The sequence below is a fragment of the Lepeophtheirus salmonis genome, chromosome 4 (genome assembly GCF_016086655.4).
Source record: "Lepeophtheirus salmonis chromosome 4, UVic_Lsal_1.4, whole genome shotgun sequence".
NCBI lineage: Eukaryota > Metazoa > Arthropoda > Copepoda > Siphonostomatoida > Caligidae > Lepeophtheirus > Lepeophtheirus salmonis.
Window position 1 is genome coordinate 37,319,302 of NC_052134.2, and position 27,228 is coordinate 37,346,529.

At 29.6% G+C, this 27,228-nt stretch overlaps 1 protein-coding gene across 1 annotated transcript in view; it reads right to left on the minus strand.

Annotated features, from left to right (window-relative positions):
- Window positions 1–18,776: 18,776 nt before the first annotated feature.
- Window positions 18,777–27,228, minus strand: part of LOC121115878 (uncharacterized) — a 32,277-nt gene continuing 23,825 nt past the window's right edge. Inside the window, exon 2 of the mRNA XM_040710046.2 lies at window positions 18,777–19,582. Within this exon, the coding sequence (XP_040565980.1) occupies window positions 19,429–19,582 (154 nt within the window). The 3' untranslated portion in view covers window positions 18,777–19,428. The remainder of the gene's footprint in view (window positions 19,583–27,228) is intronic.

A 27,228-nucleotide genomic window follows, 5' to 3' on the forward strand; every position in this document is an offset into this window, starting at 1 on the left:
TTGATGCCCCTTGTGTTTGCGTAGATCAAAAAATACATTAAAGGGACACCCATCTATGGATCCCTCTCCCTAATGCGGAGTATGATTTCCTGGTTTTACTATGCCCCTTTGCCCAATACTCTTCTAAAATCGACTTAACGGTTAAACGACAAACGATACGAGATATTGGAAAGGGGCCACAGAACAATGTGAGCAATGTTTTACTTTGCCCCTTTCTCCACTAAAAATGACATAATATTTCATTAATAAGGATTTCTATTTTTGACTTTTTTAACCATCACTTATAATGAGGCTTTCATTTCTTCATTTAACACTCAAAATTTTGTGTATGACATTATTTTTTGAAAAGTTGAACCCTTGAAGAGAAAAAACGACAATGTTGACTTTGATGAATGGTTGGCGTGGTACGAGGCTCAGTAGTTTTGTTCCGATTCTAGATATGCTTGATAGAAGTATGGATTCGAGTGATTAGTATGGGTGTACACTTATTTCGTGCACTTTTCTAAAATTTTTGATAATACCAAATTTCCTATCGTTTTTAATCAGAGCTTGTAAGTCAAAGATACTCGAATATGCTCAAAGTGAGCATGCCACGCGTCTTTCACCCCAAGTTTTAATTTTATGAAGATTTTCAACTACATTTAAAAGAAGTTAAATATTTTTGGAAAGCGATAAGTATAAAATCGGTCATAAAACAAATCATCAACGTCACTTTCAGTCTATCTACACAATGGGATAGTTGTATCTATTTTCGGAATTTATAATCCAATTTTAAATCGTGTAAAACAACCGATTTTAGTCTAATAAAGTTCAATGTTTTATCCATTTCATTTTCCCCCGATGCACTCGTCTTCATATATTCATACAGAAAGAAAGACAGAGAGACAAGTTTTGCTTTATCAATAATCAATTTAAACGTTTGTAGCAGTGGGAGGGGCAGCTTGTATGGAAACACAACTTGTTGAAATAAGATAGGATTTTCAATTCGATTTTGATATAATAATTTTTTATGACATAAATGTAATAATTAGAAAAAAAGTTTATTTAATTCCTTCAGACATTCATTATACGATTTTTTTAATGCAATTCCCTATGCCATTTTGTTATGTATCGTTATGTTTGGTAGATCTAGACGGGATCTATGTCCTGGTTTCACATGTGTTCTTTTAAGTGTCTACTTTTTATATTAACGTATTTCATTTGTACATCGTTTTTTAGAGTCAGTTTCTATGATAAGCTATTTTAACATACTCCTAGAATCACCTTTATTTCTACTTTTACTTTCTATTTCTAGTTTTACTACTCCGTGGGGTGTTCTCTAAATACATTAGGAAGTTAAACACGAGACGTGGGGACGAAGATGGTTAAACTTCTACCTATCTTGAAGCTTGCTGAGCACCGTGATGGATGCGTGAGTATGGAACTTGTGGAGAGCATGGAGAAAGTAGAAGAGAAGAAAAGAGTTATTCATGTCTCGTCCTATATACTCACTTGCATGGTTTGTTACCCAAAATGGATCAAAATAACCCCCCCCTAATAAATTTGTTTCATTTATGGATGTATGGGCTAGATGTTTTGGTAAAGGCCGTTCTAAATGGATGCCTGGTCGGCTACATTGACAATTGGGAAAAACAGTATGGATTATGAAAGCAGGCCACAACGAAATGACTGGTTTATAAATCAACGTCGCCCTCGACGGTCTCCTTGATTGGTGAATGATGTGATGTATTATCTAGATCTAGACGGAATTTATGCTCAGTTTTACTTGTGTTTTTTTATGTGTCTACATTGCATTCATGCATAGAAACATTACCCTTAAGTTCGTCAAAAATAAAAAAAGAAGATAATAAAAGAAGAAAGATAGAAAATAGGTTCCATATCTAAATTATTCTTCAGATGTTGTCATATGAATCAATTTTATAACCCTCTATTAGTTTCCTTTTGATCCATAAAAATTATTTATTTATGATGATTTTACGAATTATGGATATTTAAACTAATACTTATCAATAAGCAGGTTTTATCATAACAGTCAAAAGATATATCATTAGGGGGACATCATCTACCAATGGAATATTCAAATATTATATTATCCTCTTGAAGGTACACTAAATTTTTATTTAAAAATATTAATCTCTTCTTTGGTTGTAATTTGTACCAAATTATTTATACAAGTTACAATTTCTATATATCCTTCATTAGGAATGGGCAAAACGTAGAGAAAATAGTTTTAAAAAGAGGAAAAGAATTCACAGTTTGGTCTTATCATTTATTTTCTTCTTTTTTGTTCATCTGTTAATTGCTCGTCTTGGTCTAAACACTTTTCTTGGAAAGATGAATTCTTTCAAAATTTTGATGTTTTTTTTTTAAAATTACATATTAAAAAAATTGGGTTTAATATAATTTTATTATTTTTCCTCTGTCCTAAAAGTTATTTTAAATGTTGAAAGTTTTCTTATTTATAGCAGTAATTTCCTCTAGAGGTCTTAATTCAGTGTTACCCTCAGAATTGCCTCAGCCTTTTCCTCGTGTTCCTCGAAATTTCCATACATTTTGATTTTGTAATATATATACGATATACAGTGATGCGACAATATAACCTTCTTTAATTATAATGCTTGACGATCAGGATGTAGAAGTAGTAGTGGAGTAGGCCTAGTTGCATTGTAGAGACGAAATACCAAAATTTTATTGCAAATAAAGTAAATTGCTATCATACGTTGGAATAGTGAGGAACGAGCGTTTCCCGTGGAAAATAAATATTGGCAAAAAATGGTTGACATAATATCTTATGAGTTTTTATTGGTGCTATTTATGAAAATCAGTTAATTGTTTAAATTTTTTATATGAAAAAACCATTTTTCATATAAAATTTGTCTAGAGATTCGTTTACTTACAAATTTGAAAAATAAAAATTAATGTATAACTGAAATATCTGTCATTTTCAGAATAATTTTTTCCGCTTTTTTTCATCGCCAGTCAATCTTCAATTTTTAACAATGCATTTTGGAGAATAAGTTTCTAACCCAAATAATTTTAGGAATATTTTATGAAATAATTTTTGCAATAGTTGGAAAAATAAACCAGTTATCGAGGATTATTTTTTCGACGACTTTATTCTACATAAATTTTTTGGTTTTGCAACCCAGAAAAAAATTTGTAGGTTTATGTTCCTCTTTACAATATTTTTTACAATATTAAGAAGAAATAACATTGACCATGGTTAAATATATTTCCCGCTCCCACCATACATTTATATACAGATTGCGACAAGGAAATTTTAAGCGATGAAGACGCAAAGCCAAAACCTTAATAACTATTTAATAGAAAAGTATAATAAAAAATGTTATAGAAAAAACTTTTAGCAATCGATGTTGGCAAGAACTATTTAATATGGTTCCTCCAGCCTCTATCACAGCCTCCAAACGAGGTTGGAACTTGGCACAGGTTGCCACAATATAGTCAGCGAACATGTTACTTTTTGATGTTGCTCTTAAAATTTTGCGCATTTCTGTGTGATGGATTCCCAACCTTGCTTTCTAAGACACTACACACATTGAAGTCGAGGGGATTGAGATCAGGACTGGAAGAGGGCCAAAAAGTCTTGTACCAGAAGTCAGCTAAGATCTCATTTCAAAAGTACTGTGTTTTAAGGCCGTATGGCTGGGGGCACCGTCTTGGGTACACACATAGTTGTTCTCAGGATGGTTAACCTTTAGCCGGGGAAGATTTTCCACTTCAGGACCTTATAGTAGGCATCAGCCCTGATTGTCTCATCCGGCTTGAAGAAAAAGGGATTAATTATGTTCCCATCAGAGACCACGACCCTCAATCACATTTTTAGTGTCGGATTGTTTGTCCTGAAGGTGCCCGGACTTCCTCAGGTGATGCTGCCATAAATCTGTCGTTTTTATACTTCAAAACCTGGTCGACTATGAAGATCTTCTCATTCAAGATAATCTTCACAGTCGACGGATGAATCTTAAGTAATTAAAGACTTTTTTTTGTATCATTCAAGCCTTAAGGCCTTCATCCTGTCAGCGAGTATATTTCTTGGAGTCTTAACAAAGCTCTAAAGACCAAGGTCATCATGATCTATAATCCTGATTGCGATTTCGTCCACGTTGAACTTCTCAGCTAAGCGGTGCATTAATGCTGTTTGATCTTCCATGATATTGGCATCCAGGGCATTGAGAAATGTTTCATCTCACTTGAAACCATTTTCTACACTTCCTGCCTTCCTTTTGACTCCTTTCCCATTTTCCTTGGCCACCCTCATGTGCCTGACTGTCCTCACGGTCATGCCGATAAAGTTAGAAATTCTTTTTCGATCAACATCCGCGTTGTGAAGATCCTAAACGCTCTGCCTTTTTTATTCCTGTTCACTTATTTTTCATCTGATTTTGATCAAATTAAAACAATGCACAAGAAAAACAACACATGTATCTGAATATTGCTTGAAATATAACCTGAAACCTTAATTACCGCAAAGAATTAATTTTAATGACGCAAAAAGTTTCCCTGTTGTACTCTGTAAATGATATGATATATTAATCTTATATCATATTATGATAATGTAATATCGTTATCTAAGTATATAAATTAAAAAAAAAATTGAAAATGCCTAATTATATCACTTAAAAAAGAATATGCGCTACACTTAAATATAAATTTCTACCATATACAGATGAAGTTCGAAATACGTAAAGAATAAAAAAGAAATGCAGTTATGATTAATTGAAATGTTTTTTTTTGTATTTTTCTCTTTCTAGCTTCATTTCTTTGCTAATGTGGAAACTTATATAAGAAACATGAGCAAAAATATAATATACGTAGATATTATTTTGTACAAAAATACCAAAATTATTATTATTAGAAGATATTTTTTTTAAATAGTTATATAATATAATATCTGATACTCACTCAGAAATTATTATAATAAATAATCTTTAATGAAGATTATATATTATAAAAAATGACTGTTGGGGTGTTATAGCCTCATTAGGAACGTTCTGACATTTGACACTTAAAAATATGCAATGATTAAATTCTGGAGTATTTTGTGCGTATTAAGAAAAAAGAAACTGAAAATCAATATGGTAACCCTGATAATTTAAAGAATGCTTAAGAGAAGAGCAGTTTATCTTTCATGACATTTTATTAGATCAGCTAAAAGCAGATGTGAAGAGGGGGAGGAGAAAATAAACTAGATAATTAGCTAGAATTACGCGAATGTCGATCCCCAACTATACTCTGAGTCCAGCAAGGACTCACAATTATTACTCCGCAGGACAGCTTCAAGGTTACTCTCCGTCTTTTAATTCAGTTTGAGTAGTAAAAGCTAATAATTAATTCATGTACTAATTTTCATGTAGGGTTTACCCTAAATTTAATATCTTAATGTACTTAAGGAAGATCTTGCTACAAAATCCATAAAGAGTAAGATTGGAATAGATTTTAAGTCTATGGAGGGTGATCACTTGTCAAAACTCATATAGAATAAGAACATGTGTTCTATGGAACAGTGAAACTTGACCTTTCTGTTGTTCAGAGTTGAAGGAATGGAAGAAGTATGATATACTGAGATAAATTCACCAAGGTATATATAACTGAAATTGTTCCCCTCGTTTATGCTGCTCGCCTCTTTTAGCCGAGAAAGCAATTAAGGTGGAAAGTTCATTTAAAGTATCTCCCATCCTTCAAAAGACTAAGAAAACATATATGAGACGTATTTACTCTACTCTCATCAATTATTCCTTAAGATATATTAAAAGAATTTTATTCATGTAACAAAAAAACCTCTTTTGGAATAAAGAGTAAAAGACAGTGTCGGACAGATGTTACTTAAAAGGGAGATTTATTCGTGTTTTATGGTTTGAAACTCCAACGCATTAATTTTATACACAGAACCATAAATATAGCTCATCAAAATGTATTAACAAAACCTTTTTTTTCACGATCCAGAAAATCTGGCAATGTATCATTATATTTTAAGAGTTCACGACCTATAAAAGTATTGTGATTCGGTATTGATAGAGTCTAATTTTTCAAATTCGTTAATTAAATTTGATCCAAGTTATTTTCTTTTGAATTAATAGAATATGGCTGTACCTTCCCCGGGGTGTATCTGTTATCTTGTCCAAAATTTGATTCAAAGTTGTTCAGAGATATTTGATATGGCTAATAGCTTTTGCTTCTCAGTATTAGTTATTACCGTTTCTTCCAAGATTGTATTCTCTTGACAAAAAATAATCTGACCTCTGAACTGCAAAGATCTTGTGTCTAATGTTGTCTGAGCCTCCTTTCTCCCAAAATTATATCATTTCGTGTATATCAATCTTAAATTATATTATAAGGGAAATATAAACTTAGGTCTATGAGTTCCATTAATTAACGTTATTAATGTTATTTTATCCTGGAATATTTAAATTTAGAAAATAATTAACACATAGGTATGAATGAGAATTATCCCTCACTCCTAGATTATACAGATAGACATGAGTAGTGTATATTTCATGATATATTTTTTTGGCTTTTAAAATAAAAATTTACTCATCTGCTAAAGTCACGTTACTACTTAAACATGCATTATGAAGTCAGAAAATATTTTATTTTAAACTTTGGGCATATCTGGAATAAATAGTTTTATACTTTACAATAAAAATAATAATAGAATATATTCAAAGGATAATTTATTTTTAAAATTATCTTAAATACGGTTGCTTCAAAATGTCTAATCCTACAAAATCCAGTAAAATAAGAGATTTTTGTATGGAAGGTAATATTTTTTTCAATTGCTTTATACTTAGTTAAAACTAAAGCTTACATGAGTTTGTTGTTAAATTTAAATATACCCAAGTCAATTATTTGGCTAATTATAATAAGTTATTAATATTTTAAAGGCAAGTAGATTAATCAGAATTTAAATATAATTCATTTCTAATGTATTTTATTAGTGTTTATTGATTAGATGTAAGTGATTTAATCGACTTATTTATAAGAAATGAATATATTAAAGGCAAAAAAGTTTTAAAATTCGGTATTGATGGAGTCTAAATTTTGTTTTCTGCTTCAAACGACGGTAATACACCCAGAAAACTCCATATTTATGACGACAAAAAAATTTATAAACAGTTTCAAATCTAGGTGGATTATTTTTTATGAAGCGTCCTGGAAGAACTGCAGCAATCTTCAATGACGTTAATCATGATTTTATAGATTGAACAATCTTTCGAAATAAAAAAAATATTATTCAAGTAAAAATATAAGATTTGAGAATTCTAAATCAAAATTAAGGAAGACGCTCGTTCTGTATGGACTTTCAAAATAAAAGTTATCGTCGAGAAGAACAAATCACTGTCGGATTCTAAAGCTCTGGAATGTTTGCACAATTAACATTCATGCATATTTATAAGTTAAGGAAGTAAGAACTGTGCTCATTTCATTCTTTGCAAGATACACTGCTTTTTCTTTAACCATCCCTACCCTCTCTGGATTTGAATGAAAATATGATGATGTTATTAACTATGAAACCTCTCAATATCAGCTAAATGTTTGGAACCGTTAAAATGGATTGTAAGAGTCTACACATCTTTTATGAAGAAGCAGTCTTACTTCGGAATATAGGTACTGTTTTTTTTTATAGGTAATTATTAATGTTCTTATTCTTATTTGCTCGTATATTTATCTACTTGTATATCTGTGAAGAGACTACTTTGGTAGTTAAGTTATGTTCTATATATTACACATGAGAATTTTATACTTTTTCTTAATGGTTAATTGAATACGACTCTTCATTTAATTATTTAAAAAAAAAATAGCTTTCAAAATTGAAATTAACATGGATGCTATACCATATGACTAACATAGAGAACCATTAAAATCCCTTTAATTTACAATATAATGATAAAGAACATTCTTTACTTTGTGGCTCAGTAAATTTATTTATTTACAGCTCAATATGACATTTAAAGGTGGATTATTATATAGTCCTTAGCTCTTAGTGGTCATTCGATAGATTGGATAATGTAACATACATTACTTTCGAGTATGCATCTGTGAACTTTATATCAATGGTCGTATTAAATGCCATGTCTAATGAATAAAAGGTAATATTATGTACTTCGGATAAAAACACTTTCATTTTCATCCTTTGAACCCAAGCTATAAATTTATATATACTTTTGGTATTTATATTCACAGGTATGTTCTATACGATATAGTTTGTAAAAATATATGTGATTCATCAAAAGAGTAAACTCTTCTTCTCTGGTTAAGACCAAGTAGGAAAACCCGTTTTTTTAGCCTGATGAAAATTCCTTGGCTACGTGAGAACAAGATGCCACTTTTAACATCCTGATAATGACGTTACTTTATCTTGATTTCGTCCTATATAATATAATACCCTATAATAACGCTATTTAATATTCCCTTTTCAAGGTAGTTTATGAATATTATTATACCTCCTAAAATACCGAGGCCATAACCTTCCCATCTTATTGCTGTACTTTGGCCGCTTTGTGTAAGGGTTACCAGTTGTTTTCAACTCAAATGATGATAATTTTGATTCCAGAGTAACGTGATGGATCCATGTTTCATCTATTATCATATACTGGCACAATAATTTCGGTTTGTTACGTTTAAATATTACTAACCACTGCTCAGAATCATCAGCACGTGTTTGTTTTTGGACAACAGTGAGCAAACATGGCACCCACTTTGAGCAGAGCTTTCTCATGCCCATAATATCATGCAACATAGAGGCAACAAGTTCTTTTGATCTCTATACGATGTCAGCTCCCAACTTCACTTTTCAATCACTCAAAACGTTTTTGTGGATTTAAAAAAAAAATGTTTTGTGTAGTTACTGCCTTATTTAGGCGTCCACTGCGTTCTGCATCATAAGTGTCTCTACTACCACGTTTGAAGTCAGCAAACCAACGTTTAATTGTAGTTTCTGATGGACCAGAGTTCCTAAACACTTTTAAAGCCATAGCTTAGTTTCAATGGTCTTTTTTGCTACCAAAAAACAGTGTAAAATTAAAACACGATATTGTTTTTATCCATTATTTTGGAAATAACAAAATTAGCGTCACACTTAGCACAATAACTCAAAAACAAATAGAAAATTGTCATTTTGAAAGTTGGTAATAACTACAAATTAGGTCAGTTAAAACTGTGCCATCTATGCATCAATCCTGAGACTTTTCAGTTCATGTCTTATTTATTCCTTTGTGCAAATTTTAGGAATCAAATTATTAACAATAAGTTTTGATGGGATTGTGTGTATTATATAGCCCTAATATTAGATTTATTTAGCTACTGTCATACTCTTTAGTCATCTCATTCAAAAAAGAAAAATCAAAAGTAGAAAGAAAGAACAGCTTTTAAGCAAAACATTAAATTAAATTAACTGAAACTCAATTAAAAATGGGCGAACATACGAATAAATCCTCCACAGTGTATTTTTAAAATAAATAAAGAATTAAAAATAAAAGTGATTTAATTATTTAGGCGCATACTGAAAAGTATTGGGGATAAAATGTAGATTCAAAGGAATAAGAATGTTTTTTATAAATTTTGGGGTGTATAATCGCCCAGTTCACTAGGGGAAGGTTAAGAAAAACACTGGCACTTTATAATATATATTTCAATCTATATCTAGGTAAACATGCCGTTTATAGATAGATAAAATTATTTCAAAAATCATATAGAACACAACAATTAATATTCAAAAACAAGGAAGAAAGCAAATAGTCAATTGATAAATTAATTCTTATTAGAAATAGAAGGACCAATTTATTTTTACAAAATAAAACGATATAAAATGAGATATGTGCTACACTTGCCGGTGTATATCTGTCATTTCTTATAAGTCTGCACGTAGAAAATCAGATTTAAATTCCTGAAATTTATATTTTGCTTCATTTTACTAGAATAAATATGACCTTGACATGGATAATTTTTTTTTTCGATTACGATTATGATTCAGTTTGGAGTCTTTGAACAGGTAGTCCGACTTAATTCACATTTGAATCCTTTTGCTAGCTCTGTTAGTTAAATTCACTAGTTTTTTGTTTTTCTTTGCCTGGAGTTCGGGTGGTTTAAAAGACTCTAGGCAAAGAGTGGCCACTCAAGGCAAGGAAGGTAGGATTTAGTAGCTCTCAATTTTGATTAACTTAAAATTAGAAACTGCTACATACTCCTTCAGGCACGCAGCCAGTTTGAACAGGCCGTCTCCCCCCTAGTAAAAAGAAAAAAATAAGGACGGCTTCGTCACAAGAATATTGCAATATTATGGGTCGGTGTTAGGAACATTATTATATATATTAACATTATTATAACATCCTTAGGGCGGTTTATTATCCTCAAAGCAATAATATAAAAGTAACAGCAACATAATTACCTTCTTAAACAAACAAACTTTTAAAATAACCAACATTCAGATATTTAAAACAACATAAGTATTAAAATAAAGTATTTATATTTGTAAAATTAGTTTATACTTTAAAAAAGACCATTCATAGTTACTAAGACTTCCATCCAGATCTTTTGTTTTCTTGTCAATAGATAATAGTCTATAAATTTTCGACACAAATTTGAGTGTAATGATATTAAATCTAATTAAAAACGAAGACATTTAGATATCCCCTTCATCAACAATTCCCAAGTATTGTTTAAGTATCGTTCTTCCATTTTGTGAATAAGGACTCTACAGGAATAAATGAATAGCATCATCTTCTTTCTTTCCACACAGCCTATAAATACTTGTACCGTTCTTTTTTACTCATGTATTTGTAGGCAGTGAATTTATAAAGAGTCCGTAATTTATTCCCATATGTAATGGGAAATCATAGGACTTTGAATGCTTTTTAATATCATCTTGGCACATTTGTTGATTAACCCATCTCTTCCTGAATTTTTTGATAAGCCTCAATCCAGATGAGGGATGTGGAGTAATGTGGTTATTGCCCCTCGCCTTCGAAATACCTTTTAGTAAACGGAAAAATGCATTCGCATAACTTTCAGGACAAACCAACGACGCATTTTAAATTCACAATTGTTGATTTATTGTATATATATTGCATATGTTTACTACTGATAAAGAACTTATCAAATCTTTTTATCTGTTTCAATCAATATTAAGATGATAAGCGAAAATAGATTATTTTTTTATCATCTAATAGTAAGTATATAAGTTCAAACATGAAGAAGAATAAGTTACACAGCGATCCCATCAATTGACAAAATGAAAGTACTTTTATCGTTAACTATTCTGGTTGGAATTTCCCTTGGAGCCCAGGACATCAGACTTTACTCCGAAACAAATCTACAAGGGCCTTCAAAAGTAGTTTCTAGGTATGAAGAGGACTTACAACTCATCGGATTTAATAATAAAGCCAAATCTGTACTTGTTAACGGGATCTGGCTTTTGTATGAAGAAGTTAGTTTTAACAGAGGGAATTACAACAAAATAGTAACCTATATATGGGGCCGAAATTTTCCGCTTAATACATTGGGAGGAATCAACGGAAAAGTCTCATCTATTAGGTATTCGGGTGTAGATGACCATAGTGCAAATACACTCAACTTTTACGAAGGAGCCGGATTTATGGGAATCGAGCAAAATGTTTATAAAGATTCTCCTAAGCTTAACTATGACAACTTTGGTAAATCCATCATCATTACTGGATGCAAGCCATGGACTCTCTATGAGACGGAAAACTTTGGAGGAAGCAGTATTTGTGTGTATCCAAATTCTATGTCCTCCCCATGCAAACCAGGCTTCTTTGTAGAACCTTCAGATTTTGGACATTTTGCCAATCAAGTCTCAAGTGTTAGACTTGGATGCTTCTCAAAGAGTTCCTTTGTTGCTAAACCATTTATTGAAGGAGAATCAAAATCCATTAATCTCTTTGACAATTAATCATATTATTGGTAAATCCAATATGAGAAATAAAAGAAGAATGAAAAAATATATTATTAGTTTTTAGATTCTTAATATCAATTAAATAATGATTGCAAACCATTTATAGTAACTTAATATTAATCGAAGATTTTAATATATATAGTGCTATTCAGGGTTACACATTTCATTTGTAGTTATTTATAAATATTACACAGTTAAATTTTAATTCCTTCTACAAATTTCAACTTTACAAAATATGGGTCTTATTCCAACTTCTACTCATGAAATAAATAAACATATGTCATGTACAAGTTGAACTTTTATACTAGTAGTTAATTCCAACTTCTACTCATCAAATAAATAAATATATGTCATGTGCAAGTTGAAATTTTATACTAGTTGTTGCTTGTATAAGCAAATTGTACAAGTTGCTATCAAAAAATAGGATGAAGAATATATATATAATTCATTGAAGATAATGCAAAAATTGAATATTCTTTGCCAGTCGAGACATTAATAGTGTAATTTAAAATTGTAAGTGAAGTCAAATACATATACAAATCTGACAACCTAATTGGCGGCCAAATGTTGGTATCCTTGCTCAAATGTACGGTTTCTTTTTCCAGAGTAATTTTTCTTAATTTGTTTTGATTATATAAGTTTTGCATAATAATATAAGTCAATTTTCTTACTGTTTTACCACTCAATGCTCGAGAACTTCTCAAAGAGAAGAGGGCATGTTCTAAAAAAATGGTACGTCAATATATATTTTACCTTCAATACAAAATAAACTGAACAATGAACATAATGGGAGGTGCTTTAGTATTAAATGCTATGAATTATAACGTCAACAAGTCTTGTTCGATCTGAGTTAAATTGAATTATAAAAAATTTCAGATTTCACCAAATTTTTTGCAAATTCGACATTTAAATTTGTGCACAGTTCTTTTCTAGAATATGGGTGTGCTTTCCCCGAGGTGTATCTGTTATCTTGTCTAAAAATTATTCAAAGTTGTTCAGAGATATTTGATATGGCTAATAGCTTTTGCTTCTCAGTATTAGTTATTACTGTTTCTTCCAAGATTGTATTCTCTTGACAAAAAAATAATCTGACCTCTGAACTGCAAAGATCTTGTGTCTAATGTTGTCTGAGCCTCCTTTCTCCCAAAATTATATCATTTCGTGTATATCAATCTTAAATTATATTATAAGTGAAATATAAACTTAGGTCTATGAGTTCCATTAATTAACATTATTAATGTTATTTTATCCTGGAATATTTAAATTTAGTAAAATAATTAACACATAGGAATGAATGAGAATTATCCCTCACCCCTAGATTATACAGATATACATGAGTAGTTTATATTTCATGATATATTTTTTTAGCTTTTAAAGTAAAAATTTACTCATCTGCTGAAGTCACATTACTACTTAAACATGCATTATAAAGTCAGGAAATATTTTATTCGAAACTTTGGGAATATCTGGAATAAATGGTTTTATACTTTACAATAAAAATAATAATATTGTATATTCTGATCTACTTTTAGTGATGTTAAACTGTAATCCAGTTTTAACTTATTATGTATGCTTGCTTGTAAAAGATGATGGTTATTACTGATAATTCCTTCATAAGTTAAAAACTAATTTCTCACAATTACATAGATCCAACTATTATATGAGTTATGAATTTAATTAAATATTTGGAATGTTAGATTTAGATTGACAAAATTATACCATATGAACTATTAAAAATGGAATCTTAATTTCCATATATATTTTTTAGTAACCCACTATAATTGAAGGTTAACCCCCTTTAGGGATAAGAATAAATTCACATAGATTAATACTAAATAAGTTTTACTTATTCATATCACTTTATAGGTATATTCTTTAATTATTAAAAAAATATACATAAATACACAAGACAAAAACAAAAATAAATTAATGTTTGCTTTAATTATTAATAACTATATATAACATTTTATATGATAAATAACATAAATATGTAGTATTACAGTTAAATTCCTTAATTTGGAATATCATATCCCGAATGGATAAGATTTCCTTTAAATTTTACACTCCAAATGGATTTAAGTAAATAAATAATTCATAATGTAATGAAAATATTTGCTTGCTTCAATATTCATTACTTAATATTATTAAGTATTAAAAGTATACGTGTAATACGAGAAGAATTAAAAAATATATTATTAGTTTTTACCTTCTTGATATTAATAAAATAACGTTAAAAGTGTTTTTTTTTCGTATAATTTCAATTTAGAGCTATTTTTTGGAATGAAATTTTTATATAAATAAAAATTTAAGCTTATAACAAGTGGTAAACAATAGTTTTAGCATCGAAATGATAACTTATTTTTAAAATGATCTTAAATACGGTTGCTTCAAAATGTCTAATCCTACAAAATCCAGTAAAATGAGAGATTTTTATATGGAAGGTAATATTTTTTTCAATTGCTTTATACTTAGTTAAAACTAAAACTTACATGAGTTTGTTGTTAAATTTAAATATACCCAATATTCTCTAGGAACGAGCAGGGTGCGAACCTACTTACATTGAATTAAAGAAAATAAATTTTCCCGAGCGTTTTGTCCATTCAGGTCCATCTTCCTTTATAGATTTCTTATCTCTTTTATACCGTGCACTCACACTTTGTTGAATGCCATTTGCCGAATTGATACTTTAACAAAAAAGAATAAATACATTTGATGATGATATATGCTGCAATATTATGATTCAAATTCATAGTACTCCAATTTAAAAAATAAAATGTTTAATTATTTGGCACCGATTGCAATAATTAAGTTTTTTGTTATTAATAATACAGGGGAGCAATTGTGGGGAAATTTTGTACAAATGAATTGAATTTATTTATGAATTAAGAATCCTAAGCTGATCTCTGTTTTTCTTTCAGTGATCTGAATTATGAAATATTTGGAATTATAGTAATTCGGGACTATTATGGATCATAGTTATTTTTAACCTTTAAAAATCCCCAAATTAAACGTAGAATTAATTAAACTTATGTATGTAAAGTGTTTTGTTATGATAAAAAAGTGTTTTTATTGATTATGTATCTTGTTTTGAGCTCGATATGTTTTGATTTTTAGGCTGACAAATGATGAAAAACGACACTCTTCTTAAGACCCTTATGACAATTCATAATACATATTGATGATGAGTATCATAGCTTATATTACAGAAAAATATTCAATGTATAATTTAAAAAAAGATCAATATAAAAAATATACATCTTCAAGAATTTTTGTTCCATTTGTATTTGTTAAGTGATTCCATATTTATGGGTGTATGCAAGTAAATATTCAACTTTATCATCATATTTTTTCCGATTTCAATGCCAGTATTATGACGTCATGCATCGTAGAAGGAAGATCGAGGTCATCAAAGGACAATACTTTTAACTTGATCATCCATCTCAAGAGATGTTCGAATTGATATTCCGAATTCCACGTGGGACGACAGGAGGAGAATTAAATATAAGAACACTACAAGACTTCATAAGGTAGTAGAGTGGACTCCTTCTTTGAGAATGAGATACCAGGATCGAAACAATAAAGTGATCCATTTATGATAAGTAGATAACTTTGATATTTCAAAATGGGATCACTTCAAAAATACAAAATGGAACAAAAATCCTTGAGGATGCATGTTTATCAAATAGGTATTTTTTTTAAATATTCATGGAATATTTTACTAGAACCAAAATCAACAAACACCCTTTTACATAAGTTTTATTATCCTACTTTTCATTGGGGGATTGCTTTAAGGGTTAAAAAATGACTCTAAACGATTATAGTTTAAATTATTATAATTCCAGATATTTCAGAATTCAGTTGACTGAGAGAAAAACTGAGATCATTTTTGGATTTTACGCTTAAAGATAAATTCCTTTTTCGGCTTGAATTCGTTTGTATAAAATCCGTCATCCACTATCTAAATGATTTATTTCATTATGAGAATACTTAAACAGTTGGCTTGAACCACTTTTTTCAACCTTATGTCAAAAATCATGACACTGCCCTAAAAATCATAGCCTTAACTCAATAAAACAAAAATATGCATTGCATATAGTTGTCAGCTATCGATGTTTGAATATCTTGGATGAATATTTTTGCTTTACTTTTGGCAAGGACTTGTGCTTTTTGTTCTTCACATCTTGGTGATTATATATTTAGAGACGATATCTAATCAATGAACACTTAATAATTGGAGTTGGTGGAAAGTAATTAATCAGTTTTTCTTATTTATTTGGAGTAACATTAAGGATACTCATAATTAAATGGTATTTGGGCATGTATTATTATCAAATATATTTATTATTTTTTCAGAAAAGTGTCTTAGAACCCTTTTATACATATGAAAATCAGGATTTATGTATATTGAAAGAGTCTATAGTTTATTTTAAATCCCTTATTCACCAATTTCATAGGCCCTCTGGTGCACAATTTGGCTTGCCATATGACGATGAATAATCAATTCCTTAGTTCCTAGATATTTATATATTTAACAGCTCAGATCATTCGAGCTTAGAATAGACTAATAAAAAAACGTTATTAGAAGAAATACTACTCTTTTTTATTTACTCTTTATTCTCTTGTGATGGTAACTATTTGAAAAGCATAGCAGTAGATTTTGATAGTTCCAAGTTTGTTGTATTCTTTGACTTCATACATATATGTAAGAGGGTGTTCTTAAAAGTTTTCTACCTAATAGAGATACAATACATTTCTTTTAGATTCTTATTTTTCAATTTAGTTTTCTTGTAACTCTACATAAGTTTATAATATGTCTGTTATTGTTTGAATCAATTTAATGGTTACACTTTCAAAATATTAGAAAGATCCATTTAGAGTAGGAATGCACCGATGCACAATTTAACTGTCAACAGATGCTAGATAGATGTGACTAGCTTTTATTTACGAGTGAGGTCATCTTCGCGTTGAGGTCGAAAACTTTTTAGACCCCTATCATATATCTAACTTGAGTGTGTAACTATGAGTAGTATAATTCCTCGCTCCTGTAGGCCCTTTGGTCATCTAGGTTATTTTATAGTTCTTTTATTCCTTTAAACATTTGTTTGATATTTCAGTGCTGTAATCACCAGGCCTCAATTTTTTTCTTTATTTCTCGATTCTATTAATGGCGAGTTATCCATAGCCACTTAACTCTGGTACCTATAAAAAGACTGTGATGACGGTTCTATTTAATACATAGTCATTGAGATGAGTTGATTATTCAGGAGGAAGCATGTATGTTTTAAAACGGTTCTTTCAGGCATGTTGGTCTTTCTAGAGTTAATAGTTATTTAAATACCCAATAGATAGTGTTTTAAAATCCCTTCAAATATTACAAAGATCCATTTAGAGTAAGAATTTAAACAATTTAATTGATATCCTAGCCTTGGACAGTCTGTCCCTTAGTTACTTCCTAGCTGTTTCAAAGGAAGAATATATATCACTATATGCATATATGTTACCTATCTCTTTAATTTCGCTATTCTTTTGAGAAGTCTATTCTTACATTTGTTATTAATGTTATCCTTCATAATCTTTAGATTTAGATTGCTCAAAGGTCCGAGCTTTTTTACGGTCCCAAGGTCATAACTATCTTTTTATTTTCTTCACTTCTAGCTAAAACTGAATAATATAAGAACTAATAAAATAATGAATGATAGCTAGAACGTATAATAAAACGCTATAGTCAGACAGTTCCTAATTTAGATTTCAGACATCTGGTTTCTTTAAAATAAGTTATGTTGAACAGCTGACAGGACTTAGTAAGTACGTCATCTCAGCCCTTGTAGTTATCATAAATACCAATAAGGACCGTTCCTAGGACTGACACATTTTATTTTGACTGGACTGAGAAGATTGTAGTCTGTTTATTTTTTTTAGACCGATCTGACACTAATTATCTTATAAATTAATAAATGAATGTTTATCAATTATATTTTCTCATGAAGCTATTTGATTATTAATAACTGATAATCACTCAACTCAATAGGGCGTGAACAAACTAAAAAATATATATGCCCGATGTCGTCGCAACAGTGGACATCAGCAAAGAGAAAAACGAAATATTCTACAGTTTTTCTTCGATAAAGGCGAAAACAGGACACAAGCAGCTAAAAATGTGATTAGTGCTTTTTGGTTCTGATAATGTAATAGTCAATCACGCAATTTTCTGGTTTTGTAAATTCCGTTCCGGTAATTTTCATGTAAAAGATGTAATACACACTGGAAGGCCAATTGTCGAAAATTTGGATAAAATAATGGAAATCATCGAGTCTGACCACCATGTAAGCAATGCCTTGAATGTCAGGGACAATACATTAATGTAAAAAATATTATTTAAAAAATTCAATAAGAAATAATAGATTTCTTTTAAATACACCTGCTATATAAAATCATGGAATTCTAGATACCTATGCAGACTAATCACTCTAAATTTATATTCTGACATGAGGGGAATATGAAAGAAGTGATAGGTTGAAATAAAGGATTTTTTACTCCATTCCTTTTAGAGGCGAAATAAAGAAAAACAGTTGAACTGAATTTGTGATTATATTCCAGATGTCTAGAGCTCAACGATACAATGCCGTCATATCATTTACATTCAAACTTTTGGAAAGTATTTTTACTCAACTAGCTATAAGTAATTAATGAATTCGTTACTTATATGTATGTAGAGTATAAAAAGTAACCACCTATACAAATATTTTCTGAAAATGTATATCTCTAAAATGATTGCATCATTTCCTTAATGGATTTAGATTATAAGGAAGTCCAGTAAGTGTATTATTATTCAAATTTCATGACTATATATTATTGTAAAATTGTATTTCTATTCTATAAAAGAATATTATTTGACAATATTTGTATTTGTTTTATGTGTAATTAAAAAGATTTTACAGACATGGGTAAAAAAAAAGTTCTCATGGAATAATAATAATCCTCATTTTTGGATGTGTTGTTGGTTGGATGGTTGGTAAGCTTCAAGCCAACATAAAGTCATAGTAGTTTTAGTAGGGAATATTTTACTTTTGATGGTTAATAAGAGAGAGATAATGTAATATAACTTGCATTTCACTTAACAAACAAATTAATCATTAATTAAATAGGGGACATTATTATGTAGTTTTGGAACTAATACAACTTTTAGATACTTATACCTACTTTGTAGGTGTGAAAAGAAACGGATTTAACATTAGATATTATAAATCATTTATTATTTTTATTTGATGGTTATAGTAATATGTATGGTTTGCAAAAATTATTAGATACAATTTCTTGCATTTATTTTCTTTTTGGTTATAATATTTTTTGTCTTTTTATTTTTGCATAGAGAAAGTTAAAAAAAAAAAAATTAGGGCGCCAAATATAACAACTTTTTATATAATAAATATGTAATAATATTTCGTGGATATAAAGGATAAATGAATCATCTTAAAAGGATATTTGTTATTTGTTCTCTTTTACTTTCTGTATCCATAAATAGCTCTGAAAAGATTACGTGGATCATATCGGTCTCCTAATCCTCTTTTGCGGCTTGCAAGAGCTAAGGATGTGGGTCCATAGTAATAGGAGCTGACCTCTGATTGTGTTGGTATATTCAATCGCTTTCTGTATCTGAAAAAATAAAATAAATGAATGAAATTATTTTTTCGCAGTTTTGATAAGAATACTTTATATTTTAGAAACATACGAATTGATTCTAATCATTTTACAATATAACGGAACTAATGTATCTGAATGATTCATCAGTTTAAGATGAAACAACAAGGACCTGCATAGTCAAACAGTAATATCATTGCAAGATATACTCCTATAACCTAAAATGCAATTCGTTATTCTAATTTAAATATACTTACACGTAAGAAAAGAGCTTTTGCTCTATCGATCATTTAACGTTCATTGTAAGCGTGTCTCTTAAAAAAATGGGCATGATTTTTTAACTATACAATACATATGTAAGTTTTAATTAAATTTAACAATTAAGAGGTTCAACAGGTTAACTATTCCGAGAAAAACTATTAATTTTAACTTTGGATAGTCATTTGTATTAAAATAAACACTTATCGTTAAGATTTTTATTATACAATATATATTTTCTGTTTCATAAAATTATTCAAAGCATGATTTCTAGCTAAAAAATTATATTATTACATTCTGCGTAATAGATAAAATATTTAAAATCTTTAGTTCATATAATTTGAAACAACAATACTAAATTACCCTTATTTACTTTTGCTCTTTCTTAATGAATATATTATGTTTATTATATATGTATTCAGCATTCTGGAGCCCTAGCATACAGGACCATCTCATGGATTTTTTGGAATAAAGATGTTTACATCTAACACCTCATTTATTTATTTCAATTGCCTCTTGTATTTCATAAAAATCTACTTATAGAAAAATATCTTTAGTTGGTCAAAAAAAAAAAAAAAAGGAAAAAGAAGTGCGCGTTTTCTTTGTTTTCATATATATAACTTTCCTCTTGTCAATATCTTATATGTATTAGTTATGTCGTACTTTAACGTAAGTAAATAAACGTATTTGAGATGGATGAAGTATCAAAGTGACTCCCGTAAGTCAAAACTTATATGGTTAATTATGATCTATGATTTCTATACACTAAATAAATTATATATATTAGTAGTTTAACGGTCAGATTGGGACATAAAGTTTGAAAATTCTTAGTTCTGTGTTATCTATTGTTGTTGTGAAGGAACATAGATCAATAAAATTTATCCTAAAAAACACTTTACCTGAGCTTATGCTTATTGCATTCTTATGTAGTTTTTTGTGGTTTTAAAATAATGGACAACTAGTGTAATTTATCCATATATGTATAGGGTGCGGACACAAATTTGTCCAAAATACGATGATTAAAATTCAGGACTGATAACTTTATATTCTATGAAGTAATTCATTTAATTTTTGATGCTCTCCTTGTAATAGGAAGACCACTCCTTCAAAATGCTGGGGGTCATGGGGGTCTCCACATTCAGATGAAGTTTAGTGTTAGCCGTGACCTCAATAACCCCCCCAGATATAGTCCGATGGGTTCGGGTACGGGGAACTGGGGGTTAGAAGCTGGCCTTGTTGTTGGTACAGAACTTATGATTCTTGTTGGCCGTATGTGTCGGTGCACCGCCTTGCTACAATGAATATTCCCTATTGGGGTAGTTTTCTTTGAGCCAATGCAAGATAGTGAATTTCAGGAAATTGTAGTAAGACTCAGTCCTCAATGACTCTCTAGGCCTAATGAAGTACAGTGGCATTTTTTTCTCGTCCGACCTCACCATCCTAAGGGGCTTAACCTTAACTGAATACTTGGTTCTTCAGACGCCCTGGATCTTTTAAATTGTTTTACAAGCCAATAATCCCTGCAGTGATTGTAGACCAGATCAACAGTGAAAATCTTCTCATACGATTCAGCCATGCCCCTTGAGCCTTTTGTCCTTCACGGTTATGAATACTGTTGCTGGGGTTCTCATTGACTTTGCTTTTTAGATAGTCGAGGAAGACTGCACCACGCAGGAAGGTGGTGGATGGCGTGCAAACTGACCCCAACGATCTTTGTAATATTTTCGTAACTGACATTCCCGAACAGGAAATCATGAACTCGTTGCCTTTTCGCTTGCTGTGCAGTCATTTTTCAAAATAGAACGAAGTTTATTACATGAAACGAGAGCTTAGAGTGTGGCCTTTGCATCAATAAATAAATCAGCTGATAATAATAAGTTGGTATTGAAGTAGTCTTTTTTTTAATAGTGATCCATTGTTTGAGCTAGTTTACAGTCAAATAATTCGGTAGAATGCCCAATAAGTGCATGATATTTGTCCTTTTTGATGCTTTTGTTTCCAAGAAGCATCGACATACCAATATCAACTTTGGAACCGTAACTGGCTAAAAAAAAAATTGGTATTCTGAAAACACCAGTAATACCACAGATCACTTTCCATCTCAGTTATAGAAAATATTTGTTCAGCCTCATGAAAATAGAGTTATATTTTATTTAGTTTAAATCAAATCTAGAAAAAAGCAATATCTCGTTTCAACAAAAATATTGTTTGTATCAGAAGTGCAATTAAAGTTTATCTCTATTTTAGTCAATAAAGTTAATCATTTTCCCCCTTTATTCGACTCTGTGGGGAAATTTGGAAGTTTCTGTCTGTTGCTATAATATATGGCTATTTTAGCTAATACATAACATAAGTTTAGACGGGAAAATATTCTAATAGTTAAATTTTTGAAAGCAAATTTTTTACAGCAGACAGTACAATTATTATGAATTCATTTTGGATTCACTCTCGAAATGGCAAAATTTAGAATATTTTTTCTACAAAAAAATTCGGTACAGAGATCCATGTTCAAATTAAAATTAGTTTTATGAGAACAATAATATTATTTGGAGAAAGACAGAAAGTTTGAGAAAAATAATAATTTCATCAAAAACTTTTCTCGTTCCATATGTTTAGAGCTTATTAAGATTAACGCAATAGATTAAAAAACAGTTATAAATAGATACTTCTTGCAAATGTCAGGTTAAAAGTTTTCTATCGACATAATCTATCATTTCAATTTCTTACAGATGAAAAATTAGTTTTTAAATTAATTTACTGTGTTATCCAACTAAGACAAAAGTATTATTTGGCAAACTGTTTTTACACTCACAACTGTCCTATCCTTTTTTTCTTCCATGTACGTATTTAGGGCTATATCCCCGTATTTCTCAAAGTTTTACACGTACTAGATTTTCCCGTATTAAGTCTTGCATTTAATTACAGAGTGGTTCATGAAAATCTGAGCACATTGAATTTTAAACTTCCACAAGATATAATTCATTGATTAACAACAGAAATTCAACAAAATTAATACTATAAATTAATGTGTGTCTGAGCTCTCTTAATAATTAATTAACTGTCCTTCCCCTTTACATGCACCCAAAAGGTCTAATTGAGGAGTTTGGCATTAGGGCTTTAGGGCGGCCAAAAGTGTCAAAAAAGAGCTCAAAAGAACTCAAAAGAGTATAATAACTTAGGATATATGTTTCTTCGATTATTGGTATCAGAAGTGGCCATTCTTCCACCCTCACAAGGCTTTTTTCATCCACTTTTTTGATGGATCTCTGGACAGTCTGATGTGAAAATCTGAGATATCTAGTATGGATCTTCATGGACTTGAAAGGATTGCTCTTGGCTGTTTTCTTTAACTCATCCGGGTCCAGTTTGGCCTTTTTGACAGATCCCTTATTCCTTCCTAATGTTTTAGTCTTGCTAATAGCGTAGATACGGTCCTGGAAACACACACCTGCTTGAAGTGCACGAATATAATTTAATCAATCACGTTCAGGTGTCATTTTCTCAATTTGTAGGTAAGCGGGAGATTTTTTTATTCTAACTCATTGTTTATGCTTTAATTATAATACAAATTTGAATTAATTTCAATAACTCAACCTTCATTAATTATTAAACTAGTAAGTGTTTACATTTCAATGAACCACTTGGTATATCATAAAATGTATTAGGTTTCTTAATGTAAATCATTAAATGAAATGTTGAATACATATGAAAGATTAATTCTTTTTCATTTTTTTTACAATTTATCCTGTGCTAATGATGCACTATGTGCTTTGTCAAAAATGAAACCCAACAAAACAACTATAAAAAAGCTACAGCTATATAATTAATTATAACTTCAAGTTTTAATGTTGAGCACATGATTTTTTTTTATATATCACAATTGTATTGTGAAAGTTCTATAATAGTTCATATTTTCTCCTTAAAACTTAAAAAAAACTGTTTTCCCCATAATCTAGCACAAAAACAATTTCCTTGGGAATGAGAAACCCTAGTTGTATATAACGCCGAATTAACGAACTTAAGTAATATATTTCAAAAATAGGACTTTAAAAACTGTGAAGCGGTAAAATGAAAGTGGATCAACTACATTTGCCATTCATAAGTTTGCCAAATTAATAAATATAATTTATGTCTTGAATAACGAGCGCTCCTCTATCACATATTTTTTGTTTTGCAAGTTATTGACATATTCAAACGCTCATCATAATTATTATAAACTATTTATTAAGCCCTCTATGAAGAACTCTTTCTCTTCAAATACAAATCCATTAAAATGATACATTCTTTCATAAGAATAAAAGTTTTTACACGCAATGTATGTAAGAAAACTTTTTTCAAAGGATTTCCCCTTACAATATACATAAATAAAAAAATAAATATTCTTTAGAGACATGTTATGAGATTTTCCATGTTTAATATTCATCTTATACTTTGTAGTCCCAAAATATATATGTATGTAGGTACATACTAAATATTATAACGGTGTATCCCTATGGTCTTATTAAAATAAAGGGCTCAAAATAATTTTAGAACTGTTAGCAGATATTAAGAAAAGCATAAAACTTTACGAGAATCATGGAGTCTATTTTAGGTTTGCCTTTATAATATGTATTGCTACCCATATACAGATTGTGTTCATGAAACGCTGAAAAGTTAATAAATTGATTAAATTCTATTAAAAATTGGAATACTTGTACATTTGTATCTCAACCTTTTTTTATGTAAAATATGAGAAAATTTCTTATTCTTAGTTTTTGAGAGTAATTTACTATATGTAATATTTTTTAACAAACACCATATTTTATGAAAACAAAATTAGTGAATTACTGTAGCGTTCAAAAATAGTCTTGAAGAAAGCTACAGAGTTAGGGAAGAAACTATCAACTGAGAACATACTATTTCAATTTATCACTTTTTTTAAAATTCAATAACAAGCTAGAGTTTAATTTCTTTATGCGTTCAACTGAATTTCACGCATTGTAATATTATATATACATTTTTTAGAAATAAAAATTTGAAATTTTTGAATGATACATAGCAATACATGTATGTATATATATATATATGTATGTACATACTATAGTGGAGACCCTTGATGACATTCTTGTTGAATAATATCCTTAATTACTTCCGCCCACAAATTTATGCTAAGTTTTTACCTTTTTTTGTTTATTAATTAGTTTTTTTAGTCAGCAGGATTAGGGCAAAAGTTAGAAATCGATTTTGATACAACTTGGTATAAATACTGTATATGGTCACAGTAAGAAAAACATAGAATTTTGAAAAAATCATGGTAAAAGATCAATGTCACACAAAATATAAAAAAATGCATAATTGACCATAACTTTGGAAGAAATTGAGATGTGAAGGGTGAATATGAACAGTAAAATAAAATAGTCAAGTATACAAAACAAACATATGCAGGGGTGTTACTAGCTTTCATAATTTGGGGGCTTAGGCCTAAAAATTATCAACATCATTACATGATTACTTATATAAATATGATTATTCGAAACATATATATATTTTTTTGGGGTGGGGGAAGGGCTTTAGAAACTGTTAGGGGGCTCAAGCCCCCTCTCCCTAAAGGAAATAACACCACCGTTATACATACGTAATATGCATACATGAAGAAACTAAGAGAAAATACTTTTAGACATTTTTAAATGATATAAATGAACATTAATGTATGTATTTATGTAACTCTTTATAATAATAATTTTGTAACAAGAGCCTTAAAAGTAATCTCAAGGAAGGTATACTTACTTTTATTCATATAAAATTGTTACCAGGTATAACTATATAAATGTATTATTAGTAAGTATTTTTACATATTCTTACGTAAATAATTAAGGCTAGTGTTTATATAATACATAATTTTGACAAGTTTAAAAAAAAATATTTTAAAATATATATGCCCTTTAAAGTCCTTGACATTTCAAATTATAAAAAGATATTTGAATAAAATATGAATGCCCTACAGTGTATGTATGTTTTAGCAAAATAAACACTAGAAGATATCGTTTAACAAAAAAAATTGATTATATGATTTTATGCATACATAATAATTAGATTCTAATAATTAGCTTGTGAGAGTTGAATGTCCAGCAAATAAAACATGAGTGACAATGAGCTGTTTGTAAGTTCAATGGAACATCTTTAACTTTATTGAATTTCACAAGCTTTTTACAAAAAAGAAAAAAAAGCTTCAAAATCAATTGGTTGTTATCCAATTCTTCCCAATTATGAAATTATTATTCAATTATAATTGTTGGGAAACGTTCACAGTACCTTAACAAGATATAATTATAATTATCTCAATGAAGGTTCAGAACAATGATAAGTGGGGAAAAAAGTAGAGGCGAAAACAAAATACATTGTAAATGTTAATATATTTTTGAGGTAACACTTTTTAAATATTAGTGGTTTAATCATTGGTTTTATGATCAAAATTACAATTTGTTATAGATATTTACTCATTAATAGTAGTAGTTTGTTTAAATTTGTTTAACCTTAACAGAACATCTTTAAATAAATTATTATTTATGTTTTGATAAATAGCTTTTTTTTCATGGTTTCGTTTATATTGTAAATTCCTTCATTATCCCTATCAACATAGTCTCCACTCATTTATTGGTTATATTACGCAAGAAATAATTATCTTTAAGATTAATGTTACACCTAATGTACAGTCATATTTAGTGACGAAAATCGTGTGCATTTTGGGGATGTTAAAAAAAGAAAGCGAAAATCAATATGCTTACCTTGACAATTTGAATAATATTTTGGAGGAGAGTAGTTTATATGTATTGATGTTTCATTAGATCAGCTATAATAAGCCGTGAGGAGGGAGGAGAAAGAAAAGGATAAGGAGATTGGGAAGAATTACTACAATGTCGATCCTCAATTCTACTCTGAGTCTAACAAGGACTTACAATAATAACTATGCAAAAATGAGCACACACGAATGTTCAATCAGGTCTAGAATATAATTGAATTTAGTAGAAAAGGAAGTTCACTACTCAGGAGTTATATAACAATGATAACTGGTAAGGAAAAGAAAATTCACTTTTCAGATTACTAATTCCAAAAAAAACAAAAACGGGCCAGCTAAAAAATACATAAATCATATGCCGTATTTGTAATGTAGTTATTTACTCATGTGCAAATTGTTATCAGAAATTGACTTATAAAGTTAGTCTAAGTCGGACATTTTTTAACTACGCCGGTCCTTCCTAGCAAAAATCAATTCTTTTAAAGTTTGCATATTTGGCTATTACTTGACTGAAATGTACAACATTTATCCGATAAATTCATTATTTGCAATTCATGTTGATTTTTAAGAATTTTTTTTCCTCTAGCACTCCCCAAAATAACCACAGACCTCATGAACAAAAATTGAC